This window comes from Xyrauchen texanus, chromosome 12, assembly GCF_025860055.1.
Source record: "Xyrauchen texanus isolate HMW12.3.18 chromosome 12, RBS_HiC_50CHRs, whole genome shotgun sequence".
In the NCBI taxonomy this organism is placed as follows: Eukaryota; Metazoa; Chordata; class Actinopteri; order Cypriniformes; family Catostomidae; genus Xyrauchen; species Xyrauchen texanus.
In genome coordinates, this window is record NC_068287.1 from 45,804,845 (window position 1) to 45,829,778 (window position 24,934).

General features: G+C 41.4%; 1 protein-coding gene, 1 long non-coding RNA gene and 3 other non-coding genes across 10 annotated transcripts; 1 reads left to right on the forward strand and 4 right to left on the reverse strand.

Annotated features, from left to right (window-relative positions):
• Positions 1 to 22,167, forward strand: LOC127652416 (fas-binding factor 1 homolog). 5 transcript variants are annotated; one of them, XM_052138540.1, is made up of 30 exons: positions 1 to 229; positions 482 to 509; positions 586 to 630; positions 724 to 802; positions 1,055 to 1,115; positions 1,905 to 1,955; positions 4,202 to 4,328; positions 4,411 to 4,491; positions 4,599 to 4,640; positions 4,746 to 4,871; positions 6,861 to 6,993; positions 7,095 to 7,252; positions 7,328 to 7,424; positions 7,516 to 7,947; positions 8,117 to 8,188; positions 8,295 to 8,356; positions 12,912 to 13,000; positions 13,098 to 13,232; positions 13,346 to 13,446; positions 13,517 to 13,723; positions 13,894 to 14,001; positions 14,096 to 14,235; positions 16,607 to 16,725; positions 16,903 to 17,025; positions 17,315 to 17,500; positions 17,574 to 17,750; positions 17,833 to 17,970; positions 20,373 to 20,472; positions 20,549 to 20,664; positions 21,985 to 22,167. In XM_052138540.1, exons 1-30 carry the CDS (start codon positions 227 to 229, stop codon positions 22,051 to 22,053), a joined length of 3,405 nt encoding a protein of 1,134 aa, XP_051994500.1. In that variant the 5' UTR covers positions 1 to 226; the 3' UTR covers positions 22,054 to 22,167. The 5 variants fall into 5 exon arrangements, with proteins under 5 accessions (XP_051994500.1, XP_051994503.1, XP_051994502.1 ...); XM_052138543.1 differs by having other exon boundaries at positions 20,561 to 20,664; XM_052138542.1 differs by having other exon boundaries at positions 17,580 to 17,750.
• On the reverse strand, positions 22,070 to 23,665 carry LOC127652466 (uncharacterized). 2 transcript variants are annotated; one of them, XR_007971710.1, is made up of 5 exons: positions 23,522 to 23,665; positions 23,300 to 23,346; positions 22,624 to 22,663; positions 22,383 to 22,422; positions 22,070 to 22,205 (listed from the first exon to the last, which is right to left on the reverse strand). It is a non-coding gene; the product is annotated as an uncharacterized LOC127652466 (long non-coding RNA). The 2 variants fall into 2 exon arrangements; XR_007971709.1 differs by having other exon boundaries at positions 22,383 to 22,663.
• LOC127653493 (small nucleolar RNA R38) lies at positions 22,284 to 22,351 on the reverse strand. The gene has a single exon (XR_007971812.1). It is a non-coding gene; the product is annotated as a small nucleolar RNA R38 (small nucleolar RNA).
• On the reverse strand, positions 22,491 to 22,567 carry LOC127653495 (small nucleolar RNA SNORD49). The gene has a single exon (XR_007971814.1). It is a non-coding gene; the product is annotated as a small nucleolar RNA SNORD49 (small nucleolar RNA).
• Positions 23,157 to 23,233, reverse strand: LOC127653494 (small nucleolar RNA SNORD49). Its single transcript, XR_007971813.1, has one exon. It is a non-coding gene; the product is annotated as a small nucleolar RNA SNORD49 (small nucleolar RNA).
• Positions 23,666 to 24,934: the final 1,269 nt, after the last annotated feature.

The window sequence follows — 24,934 nt, forward strand, 5'->3', positions numbered from 1 at the left end:
CAAAGCGAAAGCTCTTCCTGTCCGCAATCACGGAACAATCTTCAGATCTTAACATCAAGACAGAAGCGAATCAGATGTCCTGTGGCACTGGAACACCATTTCGATGATAATCAGCTCATCTGAGTCTCAGTGCTCGTGCATGTGTTGAGCGTTGCTGGTTTCCATTGGCAACGGGGACGCGCACAGATTTCACACATGCAAACTTTTCCCCTGCTTGTGTGCAGATATGGTAAAATACAATGTTTATTTTAAACACATTATGCACATGTATAATGAACTATAACACTATACAGTGCAATTTGTATATGCAGCATATTATCATAAAATTGATTGCAGCTTAATTTAATTAACATGGGGGTTTAACCCAGTTTTATTGTCTAATGCATTATATTATAACACTGTAATTTATTCAGTAAAGTTGAGAACAGAAGAGACCGTCATGAAATAGATGTTATAATATTCTTATTTTCATCTTTTGCAGACTTCAAGTCAGAAGAAAGGTCTCAGAGGTCAGTTCTGGGCTGCTCATATGTTTATTTATGTGTTTTATTAGATGAACTAATAATATTTCTGTGTCTGTCTCAGGCTCTATAGATGACGTGTTGGGAGATCTGCTGGGTGATAATGAACGTAGGATGATCGTCTGTGGTTTCATGCACTTAAATCTGTCAGACCTTCTTAAATATGCTGTATGTTGATAACGGTGGTTTCTTTGGCTCACAGGTCCAGTGAAGGTCCGATCTCCTGCTGTTGGGTCGAGCAGAACCGCTGGTGTCCTCACATCATCACACAGTGGGAAGAAGTGAGCGATGAATCTGAACACATGCCGCTGAGAGCTGATTGGTTTAGATTTGGGTTGCATTACCCATTATACAGTCACAACACGAGAGACCGCTGTAGTTTATTGAAATATGAACACACAATGCAGTAGATAGTCCATGTGTTCTTCTCAAACACACAATTCTACGTGTATCTGATGACAGTGTGTGTGTGTGTGTGTGTGTGTGTGTGTGTGTGTGTGAACGTCATGTAAAGCTTTTATCTGTGTGTTCAGATCACTTCTAGATGATGATTTCTTCAGTAAACTGGCAGAAGAAGCTGAGAGAGATGATGAGGTATAACACAAGTTGTCTTTTTCATTTTTGTTTTTTCGATCATTTTGTCTGTGTTAATGCCAACAGTATACATTTTGCCAGAGGGGTGTATTTTGGGGGGAATTTTGATACAAAATAGTTACACTCGGGACCTTCAGGACAAAAATATCCCCATTTAAACCCATTAAAACTGCAATATTTGATCCCAGTGCCATTAAAGCCATTATTATGCTTTTATTCCGGAGCCCTGGCTTTAAAATTAAATGTTTTGTGTTTTCCACCAGATGGCGGCATTTTCCTCATGTTTAGCCTATGGAGCAAATACAAGCTTTTCCCCTATTCTCTGTTTGCTGTATTATAGAGACCTGCAGGACAACTGAATAAATCATGCAGATAAAAGTGTGTGTGTGTGTGTGTGTGTGTGTGTGTGTGTGCGCGCGCGCGCCCGCGCGAGTGTGTGTGTGTGTGTGTCCGCGCGAGTGTGTGTGTGTGTGTCCGCGCGAGTGTGTGTGTGTGTGTCCGCGCGAGTGTGTGTGTGTGTGTGTGCCGCGCGAGTGTGTGTGTGTGCGCGCCCGCGCGAGTGTGTGTGTGTGTGCGCGCGCGAGTGTGTGTGTGTGTGTGCGCGCCCTGCCAGTGTGAGTGAGTGAGGTAATATTAGGAGTGTGATGTATGAATGTGCCAATAGATGATACAGTAATAAACTTCAAATAGACTGGGAATGATGCCCCCAAAACTGTGCTCTTAAAAGAGTTAAAAGGGAATTATATTAGTTTTGTTAGTTGAGAACTCTCTGATTGGTTTGTGTTTCAGGGTTCGGATGTCTCTGAAGCTGATCCTGCTGCTCTACTGGAAAGCATGAAGGTAAATGAAGTGATCGTCTCTCTCTGATTGACTGAAATATGAGCCTAGCTAATGTAATTCCCGCTGGTACGTTTACGATACACAGTGCTGGGTAAATTACTTCAGAATTGTAATCTGGTACTCATTACAAATTACATGGTTAAACGTGCAATCAGTATTGTAATCTCATGGATAATATTCTTTTTAAGTAATCCAATCTGATTACTTTTGGATTACCGCTGACCGAGCTGTTATATATTTGATGTAACATGCATGTAATTAGAATAGGGTTCAGGGTTCGGCTGACAGAATGAATAATGTCAAAGATTTTGGGAAATCAATCAATTCTGAACAATTTACTGCTGTTGCCTGATTAATGTATAATCATGTAATCCATCAACATCTGACTGTAATCTGATTACAAGTGTTTTAAAATGTAACTTAATCTAATTACAAGTACTTGATTACATTATCCAGATTACATTTAATCTGGTACTACCCAGTACTGACCGTATACCACCAGTCAAAACGTTTGATCTAAAGGCTTATGCTTACATGTTTGTAATTAGATTTGAAGACAAATATACAGTATCTCACAAAAGTGAGTACACCCCTCACATTATTATAAATATTTGATTATATCTTTTCATGTGACAACACTGAAGAAATTACACTTTGCTACAATGTGAAGTAGTGAGTGTACAGCTTGTATAACAGTGTAAATTTGCTGTCCCCTCAAAATAACTCAACACACAGCCATTAATGTCTAAACCGCTGGCAACAAAAGTGAGTACAAGGTCTCCATCCACCAGCTCCGTGATGTCATCATGGAGGAGTGGAAGAGGACTCCAGTGGCGACCTGTGAAGCTCTGGTGAACTCCATGCACAAGAGGGTTAAAGCAGTGCTGGAAAATAATGGTGGCCACACAAAATATTGACACTTTGGGCCCAATTTAGACATTTCACTTATGGGTGTACTCACTTTTGTTGCCAGCGGTTTAGACATTAATGGCTGTGTGTTGAGTTATTTTGAGGGGACAGCAAATTTACACTGTTATACAAGCTGTACACTCACTACTTCACATTGTAGCAAAGTGTCATTTCTTCAGTGTTGTCACATGAAAAGATATAATCAAATATTTATAATAATGTGAGGGGTGTACTCACTTTTCTGAGACACTATATATAATGTTTTTAGAAACATATACTAATACTCGTTAGGGCCTCCCTTTGCTCTCCAAACAGCCTCAATACTTCGAGATGTTGGAAACATTCCTTTGAGATTCTGGTCCATGTTGACTTGATTGCATCACACAATTTCTGTAGGTTTGTCAGCTGCACATTCATGCTGCGAATCTCCCGTTCTACCACATCCCATTTAGATCCGGTGACTGGGAAGAATTCTGAAGAACACTGAACTCATTGTCATGTTCATGAAACCAGTTTGAGATGACTTGTGCTTTGTGACATGGTGCATTATCATGCTGGAAGTTGCCATTAGAAGATGGGTGAATTGTGGCCATGAAGGGATGCACGTGGTCAACAACAATACTCAAATAAGATTTGGCATTCAAACAATTGATTGGTATAAACAGACCCAAAGTGTGCCAAGAAAACCTCCCCCACATCATTACACCACCACCACCAGCCTGGACTGTTGGCACAAGGCAGGCTGGGTCCATGGATTCATGCTGTTGGCACCACATTCTGAGTCTGTGCTCAGCAGAAATCGATTCATCAGACCACGCTACGTTTTTCCAAGTCTTCAACTGTCCAGTTTTGGTGAGCCTGTGCCCACTACAGCCTCAACTTTCTGTTCTTGGCTGACAGAAGTGGAACCCGACGTGGTCTTCTGCTGTTGTAGCCCATCCGCCTCAATGTTCGACGCTTTGTGCATTCTGAGATGCTGTTCTGCTCACTACAATTGTACAGAGTGGTTATCTTAGTTAGCGAAGACTTTGTCGGATCAAACAGGTCTGGCCATTCTCCACTGACCTCTCTCAACAACAAGGCGTTCCTGTCCACAGAACTCCCACTCACTAGATGATTTTTGTTTTTGGCACCATTCTGAGTAAATTCTAGAGACTGTAGTGTGTGAAAATCCCAGAAATACTCAAACCAGCCCGTCTGGCACCAACAATAATTTTATGCACTGCTGCCACACTATTGGCTGATTAGATACTCGCATGAATAAGTAGATTGAGTAGGTTTGTCCAAACCTTTGACTGTCAGTGACACTTCAGCATTCTGATTTCTGTTGATTTCAGAATATAGACGACATGGACGCCGATCTGTTCCTCTCCAAGAAGAAGCCGAGCTCAGCTCCTGTTCAGAGAATAGACTCTGAACTTAAAGGAGAGCCTTCTAAATCAGGAGACAAGGCCAAAGATACAGGTTTATACGCTTTAACAGATGGTCCAACTCTTATGGGACAGTTTTGCTGTCATGTAGATAAATGTATAATATATGTTTGCAGAGGGGAGAGTTATTGAAGAGAAGAAGCCCAGTTCTGCTCCAGCATCCACAGCGAGAACTTACAAGAAGTTCAGCTTCCTAGGTGAGTCTAATGTCATCTGTAGCTTGTAACAGCTCTATATATCTCCTGCGTGAAGTCGGAGAATAATGTTCTTAATTTGCTCCATTTTCGCGCTGCATGTGGCGCAGATGATGATGAAGGTGGTCTTGATCCACCTCTTCCTAATAAAGGTATTAAAACAAAACAGGACAGTTGAACTTCTTTTGAGGAAAAATCTGTGTGAGACATCTGTAATACTTAAGTTAAACATGACATCTGATCCACATGTTACACAGATAACACGGACGACTCGTTAGACAACCTGCTGGATGACCTGGAGCACAAAGAGCGTCCGAAAACAATGAAGAAAACCGAGTCACCCTCCTCTTCCTCTCCTTCCATTCTTAAAAAAACAGAGACAGGTGAGAACTAAGACATCATAATGTACTGAATACCAGCCGTTAAGTTCTGTTCATTCTCGGCAAACACTTGATACTGTTAGTTTTTTGGACAAATTTATGGATTTAGACTAAATAAGCTCAAATTACACTTCAATTTCTATAAAACAAACCTTCACTTCAGTAAAATGCAAACTTGAATATTTATGAAAAGGATGCCATGCGTCATGCATTAGGAGCATCTGCTGCCATCTGCTGGAACAAGCATGACAGTTTAATTGCAATGACAAGTGTAGCCTATAGGTGGCCTCAGTGCTCCCCTATGATTGCTTGTAACTCAATTCTGTAACTTCATTTTTTAGATATTATCACATGTGATGCATTTGGATATGTATTTAGACATTATAAAAGACTATTATTTGACTAAGTTTAGCTAATTTTTGTTTTGCATGGGAACTGCTTTTATAACAAAAATATTCAAGATTTGTTTTTATCAGGGTAAATTTTCCCCACAGTGCGTTCAGACATGTAGTTCTGCAAGCGTGTGTGTGTGTGTGTGTGTGTGTGTGTGTGTGTGTGTGTGTGTGTGTGTGTGTGTGTGTGTGTTCTGCACAGTGTTATATTCTCATCGAATCATTTCCGAGTGTGTGTTCTAGGGCTGGGTTTTGCCTGACACCTCACGATACGTATTGCAATACATCACAATATCATCATTTTATTAGATTTTCAATCAATTTCAATTCCAGTACATGTGGGTATATTTCAGTTATATACTGATATCTGATGAAGAGCGTGTAGCTTAAAACATGAAGTTTTTTGTCTGTTGGTGAGCTCATTAAATAGATTTGGAAGTAACGGTGTGCCAACTTTGTTGTGTGTTTACATAATATGAATACTCAAGTGGTTGAATATAAATATTGATATAATATCCTGAGAAAAAGGATACCCGCCCGTCTGCTGGCATGTCATCCCCTCCTTCCTGAATCTGGGAGGGGACAGGGGGAGGGGAAACAACAATAATTAAAAACATGGGGGTATTCCCTGTAACAGTGCAGTATCCCCTAAAAACCAAAGTAAAATTTAAAAGAGAAGGAAAAGGCCAACAGAGTGCGGCAGAGAGAGAGAGAGAGAGAGAGACACTTACTCGCTGGTTCTCTGATACGCTGTAGCTTGGTCCCCGGCCACTCCTCCACCCTCTAGTGGACAAAGGCCACGCCTCCCCGGGTGAATCGGAGGCAGTGCTCCGGCCCCTGGCAGACAGAATGCCTCGCCGCATTTTTGGTGGATGGTAGGGGTCTCTCCCACCCCTGGCAGTGGTAACTGCTCCAGGCGGTTGGTTGGGAGCCCCTCCTCCCCTCGCGGCTGGGCTCCTCCGTCCTCCGGCGGATGGCCGCAGCTGCTCCTTTCGGGTGGATGGTAGAGGCGAGAACTCCACCACGCCACATCCCTCCTCCCTCCCGGGTTTCAGCACCAGTGTAAAGGGGCTAAAGGGAAAGGAGGAGGAGAGAACAGGCTTGACAATATAAATAATAGTTTAATATAAAACTGAACCAAAAAGTCAAACACACACAGGTGTCGGACAGCTGTCCGTAAATCTCTCGCACTGCCATCTTCGGTCGGCCCTTATCCCTAAACCACTTAAATTTAAATGGAATTATTTCAGATTTATTGTGTGCGTTTAGATGATAAAAAGAGTAAAAGTAACAACATTTTACACCTCTCCCATGAACACTAACATTTTTATCCAAAAATACAAAAATCAAATCAGTCGAAAATGACTGAACACTGCTTGAGGGTTAAAGATCCCATGATATCAAAACTGTAGTTTTCTGGCTTTAAGTTTGAGTCTGTTAACTTTGAGAATCTATATGCTAGTATACTCCTAAAACGCTGACAAAAATAGATGTACAGAGTCTCTCTTCCGGGAAAACATCTTGCACTCATGGGTGTATACAATCTTTCCATGATACGATCTGATTTGGACTTTTCTTACATTTTATATGCATTTATCAGCATCTCCAGCAGCTAGCGTGAAGAAAAGAGATGATCTGACGTTCGATGGCGATGAAGATGATCTTATTGACGCTTTGGGCTTTGGAGAAACACCTAAAGTGAAAGGAAATGGACTGACACAGAAACAAGAGAGGTAGAGTCTCCTGTTGCTTTTACTCTCGAGCTGAAACTAAATGTTTCGATTAGTTGTGATTTGTTGGGGTTGTAAGTAATGTATCTCTCACCATTGTACAGTGATCCTCCTCGGAGAGCTCGCACCAGACTGGACGAGATTCTTGGTAGAGGAACATCTCCTCGTCTGATGGAGAGACCCATCACAGGAGAGAAGAAAGACACACGGCAGACAGAGAAACAGATGGAGAAACTGCCGGAGAAGAGCTCCGCTGGAAAAGGTGACGCCACGCTAAACATCTGCTTCACAATAATTAGACAAAACAAGCACTTACCGTTAGTCCTGTTCTCTCCAGCCTCTCTTTTAGACGAAGAAGACTTCACGTTTGGCTCTTATCAGCCAACGATGGGCTCCACACCAGAGGGACGTCAGTCCAGGAGACAATCTGTCAGGTGAGTCCACACAAAACCAAAGCAGCACTGTGACTGCACAGTTATTACTATTAGGCATGCAAGTTATATTAATGACTTTGTACTGTGTCAGATTCTCGACTGAAGACGTGAGCGCTCACTCTCCTGAGCACAAACCCAAACCCTCCCCACGAGCGACTCGGCCCAGAGCAGACTGGCTTGGCCTGAAACAGGATGAAGAGGAGGAGGAGGAGGAGGAGGAGCAGAAGATGGAGGAGGAGCCCAAACAAACAGCCAAAGAGACCCAGAAGCCCCCGACATCTCCCTCCATAGTGCCTCGAAAACCATCCAGCCATGAAACCCCTGCAGAACTGACAGCCACACCCGCTTCACCTCACACCGCCCGGCGACAGACGAAGAGAGACGAAGACAAGGAAGACGATTGGCTCGCTGGAGCGTTGAGTCGCAGGAAGACACAGTTAATCAGCCAATCAGAGGACAGAGAGGGAAAACAAGAGGATTCATTGGCTCTGGGAGAGGAAGTAGACCAGGACACGGTTGTCAGGTGATACTGCGCAATCAGTTTGTTACGTTTATTCCATGTCTATGAATTGCATTAAAATCTAAATAGTTTCAGAACCAATATTTACACTTGTAGAATGTGAACTTGTGGAGTCTCTATAGTCAGACTACTGAAAAACCCACTTGTGTGTGTGTGTGTATTATTTTTTTAGCCCTAAACCAAGCATCTCTTCAACCCCACGTAGACGACAGGAAGAGCCACCGGCCCTACACACAGAGCCAAGGTACAAGAGCTATTGATTATAAACTGCTCAGAACACAAAGCGGCATACTGTCAGATGTTCTTATAAATAATTAATAAATGTGTGTGTGTGTGTGTGTGTTTCTCAGCAGGGAGTCCACTGGCCCCTCCATTCAGCCTAACACAAGCAGAGAATCTCAACATAAACCTGGTACAGTGATTTTAAAATGTGTGATTTCCGGGCTTGGAAAAGTCATGCAATTGAATAAGTCATGGGAATTAATTGGTCATAAAGTGTGAGTTTTACAGAGATTATCTTGCATGTAAATTGTAATTCAGTTCAGCATAATAGCTACATAATCTGTCTACTTGCTCTTGTTTTTTTTAATGGTTAGTTATTTTTCATCTAGTCAACCCATCAGTCTTCGTTATCCCTTGAATACACCAAATTAACCCTATATAGACTTTTATGACTCTATGACTAGGGATGCACCGATACCTGGATCGGGTATCGGTCCGATGACATAAATATAACATAAAAGAACCATAAAAACACAATAGAACAGAAAGTAGTTCATATGACTCTGTGGCAGCGGGGGCGTGGTCAAGCGCCCGTCCGGGAGAGAGAAGCGGTAAGGGCGCTCACACCTGGGCCAAATTATGACTAACACCTGTCTCTAATTGCAGTAGAGTGAGGAGAGCGGTGAAAAGCCAGCGGCCGCAGAGCAGAGGGACTCGTCCAGAACAAGCCAACCCACTGCGCTTATGTTATTGTGTGTTGCTTTTGTTATAATTATTTTTGAGACAGACATTAAAACCCTTACCTTTTTCCCTGGAACCTTCGTTTCCTGTCCTCCTTCCCGTGAGGGTTCTACAGACTCATGCATTTTATTCAAAGCCACTTGAAGACGTGTGATATCTCTGTGTATCACAAAAGGCTGTTTAATAAGTAAATGTATATAAAATACACACGCAGCTCCAGTGCATCAGTGAATGGCGCTGCTCTGTTTACACATGCTCGCGGCTATATTTAGCCTTCACGCGGTGCGCAATGTTTGAGTGCTACTCACGAACAACATCTCAGATGTAGATGCTCAATTGTTCAGTTCCCTTATAATATGCATTTAGAACGGCACCGGAGGAGCATTTGACCAGAATAAGAAGCGAATTAAATCACTGTGAACTAGCCCACAAACATACACATACAGGACGTCCTGGAGAGTTCAGAATGTCAAAATAAAAGCGTGAGGGGTTAAAAGTTAAAGGTGCAGGATTGAGATATATTACTATTATAATATATTATAACAATATTTAAGTTGAATGGGTTCCCAAAAATAACTGTGTGAATGAAAAGTGAATGAAAAAAAAGGGATCTGAATCCTTTAAAGTCCAGATACAAGTTGAAAAAATTTTGCAAAAAAACTAAAAAAAGTTTCTTTTCTACTGAAGATTGAAGACTGCAATTACTGTTAATTTTGCTGCTACATTATCCAGTAAACTAGTTAATAATAAAGTGTTTCTTAATATTCGATACATTTATATTGAAATAATGTGTAGTTAGACGTTTGTGTTTCTTTACATATTAAACAGTAACCCCAATTATTTCCACACAATAATGTAAAGATAATCTAAACTGATTATGCAAAAAAAACAACACTGGTATCGGATCGGCCGATACTGAGATTTCCGATATCGGAAGAGAAAGTGGTATCGGTGCGTCCCTAACTATGACTCAATAAAACTCTAAATAGACCAATATGAACCTCTACAGCCCTATATGAACCTATATAATGATATATGACCCTATAAAGTCCTGTATGACCCTATAATACCCTAAATGGCCCAACATGAGCCACTACAGACCTATATGACCCTAATTAAACATCTATGACCCCTAAAGCCCTGTAGGACCCTATATAACCTTATATGACCCAATACAACTCTGTAGAACCCTATATATGAGCCTATAAAGTCCTGTATGGCCCTATAATACCCTAAATGGCCCAACATGAGCCACTACAGCCCTATATGACCCTAAATGACCCTAAATAACCATATATGACCCCTACAGCCCTGTATGACCCTATATCACCTTATATGACCCAATACAACTCTGTAGAACCCTTTATATGACCCTATAAAGTCCTGTATGGCCCTATAATACATTAAATGGCCCAACATGAGCCACTACAGCCCTATATGACCCTAAATAACCGTCTATGACCCCTACAGCCCTGTATGACCCTATATCACCTTATATGACCCAATACAACTCTGTAGAACCCTATATATATATAACCCTGTATGACCCTATAAACCCCTAAATAGCCCTATATGACCCTATAGCTCTAAGTGAAATGAGGAAATGTATAACACTAAACAGCTCTCTATATATGACCCTCTATAACCCTAAATAGCCTCGTATGACCCTCTGTAGCCCTACACAATCCTAAATTGCCTCATACGACCCTGTATATAGCCCTATATGACCCAATACAACTCTGTAGAACCCTATATATAACCCTATATTGCCTGTATGACCCTATAAATGCCTAAATAGCCCTATATGACCCTATATAACCATATAGCTCTAAATGAAATGAGGAAATGTATAACCCTAACAGCTCTCAATACACTCTAAATAGCCCCTTGTGACCCTGTGAAGCCCTACACAATCTGAAATTGTCTCATATGACTCAGTATATAGCCTTGTATGACCCTATATAGCACTTTATAGACCTATATGACCTCTACATAACCCTAAATAGCCTTATATGACCCTGTATGGCCCTATATTACCCAAAACAGAGAGAATTGTTATAAAGAGAGTATTCAGCCCCAGACCAAAGAAATCAGATTACGTGTATACTTTACCTGTAGTGACCAAATGGGATCTCCCTATCACTCCCCATCTGTGTCTATCAGGTCCTCCCAAATCCTTGTCCATGTCATTACCCGCTGACTGGTTCTGTACCATTCCATCTTAATCAGGACCATCTGCAGCCAATGAAAACCTGTCGTCACAGTCCAGACATGCTGAATCACAACCCAAACCACAACCACATGCTCAAGAGCCCAGAACACCCTCAGGAAGCAATGCCCAGACAGAGATGCCCCCCTCTAACCCTGCACAGGGGTGGCACATGCCAGCTAAAGCATCCCCTTCAGTGTGTTGTATGTACTCAATGAGTCTAGTAATGTAGGGGGCAGGGCTTTATTTTTAAATACACTGGCGGCCAACAGTTTAGAATAATGTACAGATTTTGCTCTTATGGAAAGAAATTGGTACTTTTATTCAACAAAGTGGCGTTCAACTGATCACAATGTATAGTCCGGACATTAATAATGTGTAAAATTCTATTAGAAGTTGAAAAACAATGTTCAGAACTTCTTAAACTACTTCAAAGAGTTCTCATCAAAAAATCGTCCATGTGCAGCAATGACAGCTTTACAGATTCTTGTTATTCTAGCGGTCAGACTGTCTAGATACTCAGGTGACCTTTCACCCCACACTTCCTGTAGCACTTGACCTTTCACCCCACACTTCCTGTAACACTTGCGTCTGTCTTTTCGGGCACTTCTCATGCACTTTACAGTCTAGCTGATCCCACATAAGCTCAATGTGGTTAAGATCCATAACACTCTTTTCCAATTATCTGTTGTCCAATGTCTGTGTTTCTTTGCCCACTCGAACCTTTTCTTTTTGTTTTTCTGTTTCAAAAGTGTCTTTTTCTTTGCAGTTCTTCCCATAAGTCCTCCTGAGTCTTCTCTTTACTGTTGTACATGAAACTGGTGTTGAGCGGGTAGAATTCAATGAAGCTGTCAGCGGAGGACATGTGAGGCGTCTATTTCTCAAACTAGAGACTCTGATGTACTTATCCTCTTGTTTAGTTGAACATCTGGTCTTCCACATCTCTTTCTGTCCTTGTTAGAGTCAGTTGTCCTTTTGTCTTTGAAGACTGTAGTTACACCTTTGTATGAAATCTGCAGTTTTTTTGGCAGTTTCAAGCATTGCATCGCCTTCATTCCTCAAAACTATGATTGACTGATGAGTTTCTAGAGAAAGCCTTTCTTTTTTTGGCCATTTTTGACCTAATATTGACCTTAAGACATGCCAGTATATTGCATACTGTGGCAACTCAAAAACAAACACAAAGACAATGTTAAACTTCATTTAATGAACCAAATAGCTTTCAGCTGTGTTTGATATAATGGCAGGTGATTTTCTAGTATCAAATGATCAATTTATCATGATTACTCTAGGATAAGGTGTTGGAGTGATGCTGCTGTTGAGATTCGATCAAAAATGATTTTATAAAATGGTAATGTTGCTGTTTTGTTACATCATTAATGTCCCGATTATACTTTGTGATCAGTCGTATGCCACTTTGGTGAATTAAAGCACCAATTTCCTTCCGAAACAGCAAAATCTGTCCATTATTCCAAACGTTTGGACACCAGTGTATAATGAATGGACTCCGAGCAGTGCTGCAAATGCATGTCTATTTCCAAAAAGATAGTTCACCCTAAAAATGACATTTAATCTTTCAAATAAATAATTTATTCACCCTCATGTTGTTCCAAACCTTCTACCACAAAAAATACTTTTATGTAGTGTGTCATTATCTTCCAGTTTCTGCTAAGTTTTGTGTTTCACTGTGGAAAGAAACTGAAATGGGTTTGGAACGAGATGATGGTGTGCAAATGATGACAAAATTAGCATCTTTGATTAACTATCCCTTTAAATGTTGCTGTTGTTGTTTCAGTGTCAACAGCAGACGGCGGTGTACATTTGACCCCAGCGCAAACTCCTCTAAATGCAGATGGTCTACAACAACTGCTGATGCAACAACAGGTCACACACGGATATTATATCAGAAAGCCTTCCTGATCTTTATCCATGTTCTGCAGATGAATTAACATTATTTTGTGTGTGCATTATGTGCGTGTAGTTGTCTCAGTCTCATCTGTGGGGTTTGGGTGGTCCTCTGAATGTGAGCTCACAGTCAAAGCACTGGAGAGACACGGATGAGCAGTCTAGAGACATAACATCACTGCAGACACGAATTATACAGCTGGAGGGACAGGTACTTTTGACTATCATTATAAAGTCTGGTCCATATTACTGTTTATTCTGGCCAAGATATGCACCAGATGGTCTTCTATCCAAAGCTTTCTCACCGATTTACTCTCCGTTCAGGTGAGGAGTTTACAGCTGGAGAGAGATCAGAATCACATGCTGTTAGAGAGCATTCAACAGAGACACAAACAAGACACCGATCTCATGGACAACATGCACAGGTAACACCCACAGAAGAGGAGTGACCCTGGATTAAGCTGCAGTGTGAACATGACTTTACTCTTTTCTCAGAGCTCGTGTGAAGCTGCTGGAGGAATCGGCCGCCCAGCGAGAGCAGCGGTCTCGGCAGGAAAACGAGGACCTAGTGGAGAGGCTGGCTGCGGCCACTCGCATGGCGGAGCAGGAGCGGGCGGAGCTACAGGCGCAGCACCAGCGCAGACTGGCACAATGCCAACAGGACAGAGACAGAGAGGTGGAGCGACTCCGAGACCTGCAGAGGTGAAACACACAAGTGCTATGATACCACAAAGCTACACAACGTAACTATCTTCAACGTTTACACAAGCAAATTCCACCCTCAAGAATTACATCAGTAACATAAAACTGAGTGAACTATCACCTTAAATGGTCTTGAACCTGAAACACCTTTAAAACATTATGTGGCACAGGAAGTCGATCCTGGAGATGAAGAAAGATTATGAAGATCAGATTCAGCGATTGAAGAAACTGAAGGACGAAGAGATCGATGCTGTGACCAGCGCAACATCACAGACCAGGTACAACTGCTACAACACTCAGAAGAACATCTCTTTGAGGAGGTCAGTGATGTGGATCTGCTTCAGTGTCGTGTGTGTGTGTGTGTGTTCTCAGGTCTCTGACGGTGGTCATCGAGCAGATGGAGCAGTTCTCTCACAGGCTGGGCGACCTGTCGTGTCGCGTGGAGAGCACGCATGAGAACACTGCTCAGGGTTTGGAGCTGAGCGCGAAACACAGAGACTCACAGCTTAGAGGTACACAAAAATACACACACAGACCCCACTGTATTTGTGAAGTATGACTCAATCAATCAGTCTTGCCTCCTGAAGAGCGAGTTTAAGATCATCTGAGGTCTTTGAGGTTGACTAGAGGTAGACCGATATATCGGTTTTACCGATTAATCTGTGCCAATAGTTGCCTTTTGGAAACTATTGTTTTTCTGCAAAAATGTATGATGAACGTCGCAGATAGTTTTTATTTACTATTATTAGGGATGCACAGATTGAAAAAAAATGTGCCAATACGATACCAATTTGAACAACAATTAAAAAAATTTGGACGATACTGATATTTTGGTAATGACCGAAAGAACTAGGTCGCGAGTACAAGCGGCCGAAATGGGCTTCCTCAGAAGTGTGGCGGGCTTCTCCCTTAGAGATAGGGTGAGGAGCTCAGTCATCCGTGAGGAGCTCGGAGTAGAGCCGCTGCTCCTTTGCGTCGAAAGGAGTCAGTTGAGGTGGTTTGGGCATCTGGTAAGGATGCCCCCTGGGCGCCTCCCTAGGGAGGTGTTTCAGGCACGTCCAGCTGGGAGGAGGCCTCGGGGAAGACCCAGGATTAGGTGGAGAGATTACATCTCCACACTGGCCTGGGAACGCCTCTGGGTCCCCCAGTCAGAGCTGGTTAATGTGGCTCGGGATAGGGAAGTTTGGGGCCCCCTGCTGGAGCAGCTGCTCCCGCGACCCGACTTCAGATAAGCGGTTGAAGGTGGATGGATGGACTGATATTTTGTCATGTACCTTATTTTGCCATCAGATCAAGGTTTTACTTTGGAATGCTTACAAAATGTATAAAGATTACAAAATGTTTTTTTACTGTTTTTAATGCTTTTATAATTTCCAATATATATATACATTTGGATATCTGCTGTTTTCAAAGCATTTCTGATGGTTTTCCTCATCATATAGCTTATAGGCTAGTGCTGTTTTCAAAACTGTCATGTCCGTTTTTATGGTGTTTTTCCACATTAATGTGAGGATGAGAGAGAATAAAAATTAAATATTACATATGTCCTTAAATCGGCCCGTCGCTATTATTAAATAATGGTCAGATAGCGGCTATTTTAGATAACCGCTGTTATTGTACTCTTCAAATTTCAATCATATTTTACCATCCAAATAAGGACATTTTAAGCAAATAAATGTCATGAATGGCTCATTTGTGTGTCTTGTTTTCCAATATTTTTCCATTTTGTGAGCACTTGAACTCCGAGCGTCTCATTGACCCACACCGTGGATCACATGAGCAGCTCCTGAAGAACGTGTGAAAGTTAAAAATGCTTTTATTTTCAAAAACATGGATCTCCATGAGAAACAAGGGCTCGCGGGTTTAATCCGAGAGCTTTAAAATAACACATGAATGTGAAGAATGTAGGACATTGCATAACATAATAGCCAATATAATATAATATAAAGAAATTCAGTTTCAAAAACAAAGTCTAAATATAAAATTGACCAAGACTAAATATGTCCAAAAAGAGAGAGATATTTTAACTATTTGGAAATATTTAGATATTTTAATTATAATTTTTTCATGTCATTCATACATTTGTAAAGCCTTAAATTAAATCATACATCCCTATTTTTCTATAAGATTCCATGTTAAATGTGCTGGTCCAATAGCCTCGGGCCTTGAGACCAAAACCAATCTGTGTTCCAACAATCGGGCCAATTGCCCTGCAGCATTACCCTTAAACCCGCCCATTCATGACTCCTTTAATACGCCGCCTGGTGCCAACGTCACACACCCTACACATTTCACAAGCAAGAGGGAAACTCAAGCTGAGGTATCATGTTATTGTCACTGACACCTCTCGTGGGGATTTAATCATTCATCATAGACAATATTCATCCATATTTTTAACATAACTTCAATGCATATATTGTGATTGTGATTAGATAAATCAGGTGTTCTAAATTGAAGAGGGCATGCAAAGAAAAATGCGACTATATGGAAACGTATACAAACTCCAAAATAAGGAATATCTGGTGAACATTTAGGCTATGAAGAGCTTAATTTGGTAAATACTTAAATAGAAATAGAAAGTATTGTAACAGAGCCATGTCTCCGTCATTTCAAAATTAAATTCCAGAGAAATACACAATTATATTCCTTTTTAATAGCTAAAGTGTTATGCACCAAATATCAGGATTTTTGGTGCATAACAGATTTTGGTTGCACAATCATTTATTTTAGCCTCTATGTCTGTGTACGTCATAGTAAAGAAATATAAAAAAAATTTAAAAACTATAAATTGTTTTAAAAACTATCGCCCTATTAATCTTTTATCGGCATTGTCAAAATCCACTATCGGTCGACCTCTAGAGTTGACTGTTTTTGCACTCTCAGTTCTTCAGGATCAGTTGAGTCAGCAGCAGTGTGAGATGATAGAGGAGAGGTCACGTCTCAAAGAGGTCATCATCAAGATGGACACACAGCTCGCCGAGCAGCAGAGACAGCTGGAGAAGGTCAGGACATCCCACATCCAAAGGCTCGCCCAAAAAAAGAGCAGTCTGCTCGGTGTATCTTGTTTAGTGTGAACAGTGATTATGTCACAGTTTGAAAGACATTGCTGATGATAAATGGTTACTCAGGCGTGCTTGTGCATGCACAGTGAGTTAAGAGTGATTTTTGTGTGCGTTTAGGAGCGCTGGCGGGTGACATCAGAACAGGCGAAAGCAGAATCCGCTCTGCGAAGACTAGAAGAAGAGCGACGGACCTTGACGCAACAGCTCAGCATGGAGAGAGAGGAGCTGGAGAGGGCAAAGGTCAGTCAGACATGAATAGTTGTTGTTATGTTGTCTGAAGGCTAGGGTAAACTTTTGCATGATTTTATGTCTCGAGCACATGACTCACTCAGATTTTTAACTGCGAGCAAATTGTATTAATTGAAATCCTGTATGTAATGCAAGTAACGATAGTTTATAAGAGCAGTAACTGTACAGGGACTACCAATTAAGCAGTAGTCCCTTCCGTGCATGAAAGAGTAATCTGATTACAGTGATAAACTACTTTTTACTAGTCAAAAACACCTAAATGTTAAATTCTCTCTCTCAGAGCGCTCTGTTGGAAGAACAGCAGTCAGTCATGCAACACTGTGCAGAAGAACGCAGGAAACTCGCAGCGGAGTGGAGCCGGTTCCACGCACAGGAGAAAACTCGTCAGGAGCGCGTGGAGAGAGAGGCTAGCCGCGCACTGGAGAGAGACACACACAGAGAGGGGTCCATCATCAGTATGGCAAAGGTACAGTCACGCCAACAGAGGGCGCAGTACTGCAGGAATACCATCAAAATGACAGTGATTACCGTGTTTTCAGGAGCAGGCGGAGCTGAAGCTGTGTTCTGGAGAGCTCAGACAAAAGGAAGAATCACTGCAGAAAGAGCGAGAGAGCCTGGAGAGAGTGAGAGAAGAATTGGAGAGAGAGAAAGAGAAGCTGAGCGCCATGGCACTGAGACTCAAAACACGAGCACAGGAGGTTGAGAGCTTCAGTAAGGTAAAAAAAAAGACCACCACTTTTGTCAACCTAAAACCTGATCATGTGAAATGTAACGCTGTTCTGCATGTGGCATGTGTAGCTGGCATCAGAGCAATTTGAAGAGGGCGAGCGGGCGCTGAGGGAGGCCAGACAGGTGGAGGCAGAACATCAGACTCGACTACGCAACATTCACACACAGATGGAGAAACTACGGCAACAGGAGCAGAGCTTACAACAGGTCACACACAATTACTCAATTACTACTGTAACAACCTCAAAAAAACAAAGCACAAAATGATGCTAAATATGAGAGAATGAAGACTTTTTAAAGTAGCTTGTTACTGGAAAAGCTACACATTTTAATAATCAGAGTTACTGTTGTATATACACTAATGAATCAAAACATTATGACCACTATGTGAAGCAAATTATGTCGATCATCTCCTAACAAGGCCACATGTCAAGGTCTGGGTAGATTTGATGGTAAGCGAACAATCAGTTCTCGATGTGTTGAATGCATTAGAAATGAGCAGGAGTAAAGACCTGAGCGACTTTGACAAGGGCCAAATTGTTATCGGCAGACGACTGGGTCAGAGCATCTCTGAAACGGCAAGGCTTGTGGGGTGCTCCCGGTCAGCAGTGGTGAGTACCTACTGACAGTGGTCCGAGGAGGGACAAACCACAAACCGGCGACAGGGTGTTGGGCACCCAAGGCTCATCGATGCATGAGGGCAACGAAAGCTATCCCATCTGGTCCGAATCGACAGAAGGTCTACTGTGGCCCAAGTCACTGAAAATGTTAAAGCTTGTTAGAGGAGGAATGTGTCACAACACACAGTGCATCGTACCCTGCTGCGTATGGGGCTAAGTAGCCGCAGACCGGTCAGAGTGGCCATGATGACCCCGGTCCACAGCCGAAAGCACCAAAATGGGCATGCGAGTGTCGAAACTGGACCTAGGTGCAGTTGAAGAAGGTCGCCTGGTCCGATGAGTCCCGTTTTCTTTCACATCACTTGGACGGCCGTGTACGTGTGTGCCGTTTACCTGAGTAAATGATGGCATCAGGATGCACTGTGGGAAGACGACAAGCCGGTGGAGGGAGTGTGATGTACTGGGTGATGTTCTGCTGGGAAACTCTGGGTCCGGCCATTCATGTGGACATCAGTTTGACACGTGCCACTACCAGGTACACCCCTTCATGGGATTCCATGATGGTAGTGGCCTCTTTCAGCAGGATAATGCACCCTGCCACACTGCACACATTGTTCGGGAATCCGATTGAGCATCATTGGGATGTGCTGGACCAACATGTCCGATCTACGCCGGCTCCAATTCGCAACTTACAGGACTTGAAGAATCTGCTGCTGATGTCTTGGTGCCAAATACCACAGGACACCTTCAGGGGTCTTGTAGAGGTCATGCCTCGGCGGGTCGGTGCTGTTTTGGCGGCATGCAGAGGACCAACATCATATTAGGAATTTGGTCATCAGTGTATAATATACTATATATATATATGTACACTCACCTAAAGGATTATTAGGAACACCATACTAATACTGTGTTTGACCCCCTTTCACTACAACAGATCAGGAGATTGTCTTGACCAGGACCACACCCCTAAATGCATTGAAGCAACTGCCATGTGATTGGTTGATTAGATAATTGCATTAATGAGAAATTGAACAGGTGTTCCTAATAATCCTTTAGGTGAGTGTATATACATAGTTGAAGTCAGAAGTTTACATACACTTAGGTTGAAGTCTTTAAGTCGTTAGTTTTTAATTACTCATGATTTACGACATCAACTTTGTGCATGACACGAGTAATTTTTCCAACAATTGTTTATAGACCGATTGTTTCACTTTTAATTGACTATATCACAAAGGGTAGAGTCACATGGGGTAACCTCCTCGTGGTCGCTATAATGTGGTTCTCGCTCTCGGTGGGGCGCGTGGTGAGTTGTTCGTGGATGCCGTGGAGAATAGCCTGAAGCCTCCACACATGCGGCAAGGTAATTCTCAACAAGCCACGTGATAAGATGCACTGATTTATGGTCTCAGACGTGGAGGCAACTGGGATTCGTCCTCCGCCACCCGGATTGAGGTGAGTCACTACGCCACCATGAGGACTTGGAGCACATTGAGAATTGGGAAAGCCAAATTGGGAAGCAAAAAAAAAAGTTTGCTGCCAGTTTCAAAGCATTTTGCATGTTTTTACCGCATCATGTAGTCTATATCATGCTTAAAACGTATTTGCAGATGATTTTAAATTGGTTAATTGGCCGATAAATATCGGCGGCTGATACATTGGTGTATCCCTCACACAAATATATTCGTTGTTTGAGAGTGTAGGTAGAGCGACTCGATTGCATCATTCATGGGAGGTGGGCGGCTCCTGCAGATATTTTGCCAAACTTTGTTCGCCGTGATTTCACCCGCAGAATATATTAATCACAGCTTATTGCAAATGGTGCATATTGCGTGATGCTGCATCTACAGCTACTATCGTCAGCACCAAGGGCGTAGAATACACAGGGGATGCAGACGACGTGTCCCCCCTCACTTTTGAAAGGAGTACTACCTCCCTGATCAGTACTGTCACTGGCCTACACTTCATAACTCTGATTGCGTGTTCTCTCAGGAGCGTTTGAAAATGACGGATCATCGGCGACATGTGGAGAGATTGAGACACACGCTACCCGTCAATCCTGTGACTCTGTCTTCAGCTCCTCTCATCACAGGTACATTATCTCAGTGTTCACTCACTTTTAGAGGCAGTGCAGTCTTTATCCGGCAGTGAATGATTGTGTTTGTTAGATTTCTCTCCAGCCTTCACCAGCACACACGTGCCAGCTGCTCCTCCTGTTTCAGTGAGTCCTGTACCAGTTGAACTACACGCCAGACTCGCCCTCATCAAACACACCGCAGAGAAGGTACAACAGGCCACGTTCACTGTGCGCTCTGCAAAGTTCAATCCAACCAGAAGATCTTTATTAGCTGGTTCAGGTGTGGTTTAACAGTGTTGGAGCTAAACTCTAGCGGTTGACCGATAGGCCGATTGTTTATTTTTAATTGATATATCGAATGTCAAAAAAAATTATGTAATCTTTCTTTACTATGGAGGGCAAAGATAGAGTTCAAAATCCTTAAAATCCCAGATTACGTTTTTGTTCAACCAAAATCCCAATAATAACCACAAAAATTAAGATTTGGTGAATAAGGCAGGACTTTTTCATATAAAAACAAAAGAAGCCCAAAATACACTTATTTTCTCTCCTGATAGTTTTTCATGATATTGTAATTTAAAAATAACAGTAGCAGATTTTTGCATTTAACCGATAGCTCCAAAGTGCAACTATCGGCACTGTTTAATCAGTAAAACCGATATATCTGTCTACCTCAACTAAACTGCAGACTTCCAGAAATTGACTTTTGCGATATTTACCTATGCTTAAATACCTCAGAAGGGTAAAAATGTCCCTGTAACGAATGGGCAAATGCATCATCTTACAGTAAATATGAAGGATGCCGATGATTTTAACAAAACCATAGGCTGATACTTTGCACCTTATTTTGTCATCAGATAACTTTTAGAAATAGTTGTACAAAAAATATTTACAGGAATATTTCACCCAAAAATAAAAATTCTCCTTATTACTCGCCTTCAACTTTGTTCTGCAGAACACAAATGAAGACTTTTAGAATATTTTCACTCTGTTGGTCCATCCAAAACTCTAATGCTGCCTTGATTATAAAGCTCATAGATCAATATATTCATTTTTACTATAAATACACATTTCCACTTTGCATGTGCCATCACCTTCTAGTCAGGACTTTTATATATTGATCAGTTTCTCATCCATACCCATCATAATTACTTCTGAAGACATGGATTAAACCCCTTAAGTATTACTCTTATGCTGCCGTTATGGGCCTTCAAAGATCTGGTCACCATTCCCTTACGGTGACCTACAGAGCAGAGATATTTTTGGAAACTGTTTTGGGTGAACTGTCCCTTTTTAATTATGACTTATTGAATATTTAAAATGAAGCACACATGAAAATGCATACATAAATATTCATGTTCATCAAGTCTGAGGGTCTCATTTGAGACAGTAATAAACTAGGATTATTGCTACTTTTTTTGGAATTCACTTTGAAGTGTTTAACAATTCTGCCAAGTGGAGTGGTTTATGTTCAGGTGAATTTTCAAAAATGGACATTAATTCAATTATTCCCAATTTGTGAAACAGGACAGAGACTTCCTGGCAGAAGAGCAGTACTTCCTGGACACGCTGAAGAAAACCTCATACAACACATGACCACACGGAGACTGGAAACATTTCATACTTTTTTAATATGTGAAATAAAAAAAAATTAAAAAATAAATGTTCCCATGTGTTTCAGTTGTGTGCACTAACATCCCTCTCCCAGCTTTCATCCTGGTCACTGTGGAGCGGTTTCCACATTTACTCTGGATAAAAAGAACAAAAATAATCTGGTCACGTCAGGGAAAACTGCCCCTCATAAACACAGTGAAGAAACCTTCAGTACAAGCCTCAGGTTACCAAAATCAACATGATCTTCAGACAGGGATAACTTCTTTCATCACAGGCTTGTGGAAGTAAATAGAGTAATTTTCTATACACACCGTTTGTTTCCAGGTGACCCGGGCGAGATGTTTCCGGTCTCTGTAAAAGAGCTTCAGTCAGTTGAGTTTGTGAAGGGTTCAGGTGACAATTCCCAGTCTTACGGGGTTCCTCAGAATAATTTTGCTTTGCCATCGTCAGTTATCGCATCAGACGGCACTTCCTATGTAGCATTTTCATCTCAGGAAAATAAAACTGAAGATTTTATAACTGTAAATGTAATGAAATGGGGCATAGCTTTACCTGATCAACACTTCTTCAGTGTTCAGACACAGAATTACACCTGTGGAGAAACATCAGGAATTACTGAATGATCCTGTAACACAATTACACTGAACACGCATGGAGTTATACTTGTGCCACAATTCTGCACACAATTATATTTCTTTGCAAAAACAAAGTGCCCAAGATATTTTTAGCATGCAAAAGTATTTTGCACACAGAGTGGATAGGAGAAAGCAAAATTCAAGAATTCTGAGCAAATTCACATTCAAATAAACTTAATGTGCAAAATTGTTTGCTCAATTTCTCTACAAGATACATTGGAGTTCAAACGCATGCAAAATATATTTGTGAGCATTCAAAATATTTTTAGCACATGCAAAATATATTTGTGAGCATTCAAAATATTTTTAGCACATGCAAAATAATAGTAAAATCAAAATATCATATGAGGGCAGAACATTGTGCGCTCTTGCGCGTGCAAAATAACTGCACTCAAAACATAATTTTGCACGTGCAGAATTGTGGCACATCTTTAACTACATAAACGTGCATCTCAGAATGACTTTGCTTTGCCATCGTCAGTTATCGCATCAGACGGCACTTCCTATGTAGCATTTTCATCTCAGAAAACAGTTTTTGAAATAGTACGTATAGAAGAAAAAAAATGTAGTAAAAATTTAATTGTAATACATACGTGTTTATTAATCTCCTTGCTATACAGCAGCAACCAGATCATCATGCCTGTGGAAAGATAGGAGATTGTTCAGCCAAAAACAGCTTATATTTGAAGATTGGACAATAATGCAAAAGCTGCACGAGTTCAGCCACGCTGCGCGCCATTATTGTGCACGTGATCAATGAAATACATGCCAGACGAAAAAAACACAGTGGAGTGTAAAAACATATCAATACTTACATTTATTAGGGTGGTCTGAACACGTTCCGCGCGGATCTCCGAGTGTAAAGCATCATAAACATGTTTTTAATGTATAGGTAACTTCACCAGTCAGTAAACTGTTCGATGAAAGCAGAGAAAGAGAGCTCCAACGGTGGCGCAGGCGCTTTTATAGTCCGTAATGCGTCATGGCCCACGTGGACACAACAGACCAATTGGAAACAAGAAATGTACAAAATAAAAGTCACGTTTTTAAAAATAAATAAAAATGAGTAACAAAAACGAATAAATAATGTTATAAGATATATTTGTATTATTTTACGTTATTGTACTTTAAAATATATACATTTGTCTAACATATGATTTATTTATCTACTAGGCAAACAAATTAACATGTACTTTTTACTAGATTTGTTTTTTAAAAAACGAAATCTGCATTGAATGGATAAAAAAAAAAAAAAAAAAAACGTTTTTTACTTTAATTTTAATCAGTAAGAAACTGTGAAGCTACCTAATTTGTAAACTCTAATTAACCTAAAACAGTATGTTCAACACAGGGCAATAACTGATACACAGATAGATTGCATTTAGTTGCGGGTACTAAACTCCATTAAAGGGGCAGTTCACCCAAAAATGAAAGTTCTCTCATGATTTACTCGCCCTCATGCCATCCCAGATGTGTGTGACTTTCTTTGTTCTGCTGAACACAAATGAAGATTTGTATAAGAATATTTCAGCTCTGTAGGTCCATATAATGCAAGTCAATGGAGATCAGAACTTTGAAGCTCCTGAAATTAGATAAAGTCGGCATACAAGTAATCCATTAGACTCCAGTGGTTTAATAAATGTCTTCTGAAGTGATCCAGTTGGTGAGAACAGACCAAAATGTAACTCCTTTTTCACTTTACATCTTGACATCTTCTTGGCGATCATGATTTCAAGCACGAGAACACTTCCTACAGCGCCATCTAGCGCTTGACATGCGCCAAGCACTAGGAAGTGTAATCGAGCTTGAAATCATGATCGTGCCTAGAGACCGCAATAACAAGATATACAGTGAAAAAGGAGCTATATTTTTCCCGGGAGTTCTGGGTACGTGCACACATATGCTGTTGTCAGAGCGGATCACGTTAGAAGCCGCCAGGTTCGGTCAGTTTTTTAAGTAGAACTTTGGGTTTGTAACTTTAGAAAAAATACACAGGCCTTACGAACTTGTTTTGCCCACGCACTCTCACTCACAGACACTGCGCGGACAGATGAGGGGCCGTTCACACCGAACGTGTTTTTTTGCATGCGTCTGCTCTGTTTTTCCACAGTTTTCCTGTGTTAACACGCGTCTGGACGAACGTCTTTGACTGCTGCACCGTGCCTCACAGTTTCTTCAGAGTCTCGTTTTTAGACACTGTGTCAAGTTAATAAGAACTTCTGGTTTAC

Coding starts and splice junctions, on each gene's coding strand:
- LOC127652416 (XM_052138540.1), top strand. Junction 13,724..13,893: donor CGACTCCGAGACCTGCAGAG/GTGAAACACACA, acceptor TATGTGGCACAG/GAAGTCGATCCTGGAGATGA. Junction 17,026..17,314: donor AGGAGCTGGAGAGGGCAAAG/GTCAGTCAGACA, acceptor TCTCTCTCTCAG/AGCGCTCTGTTGGAAGAACA.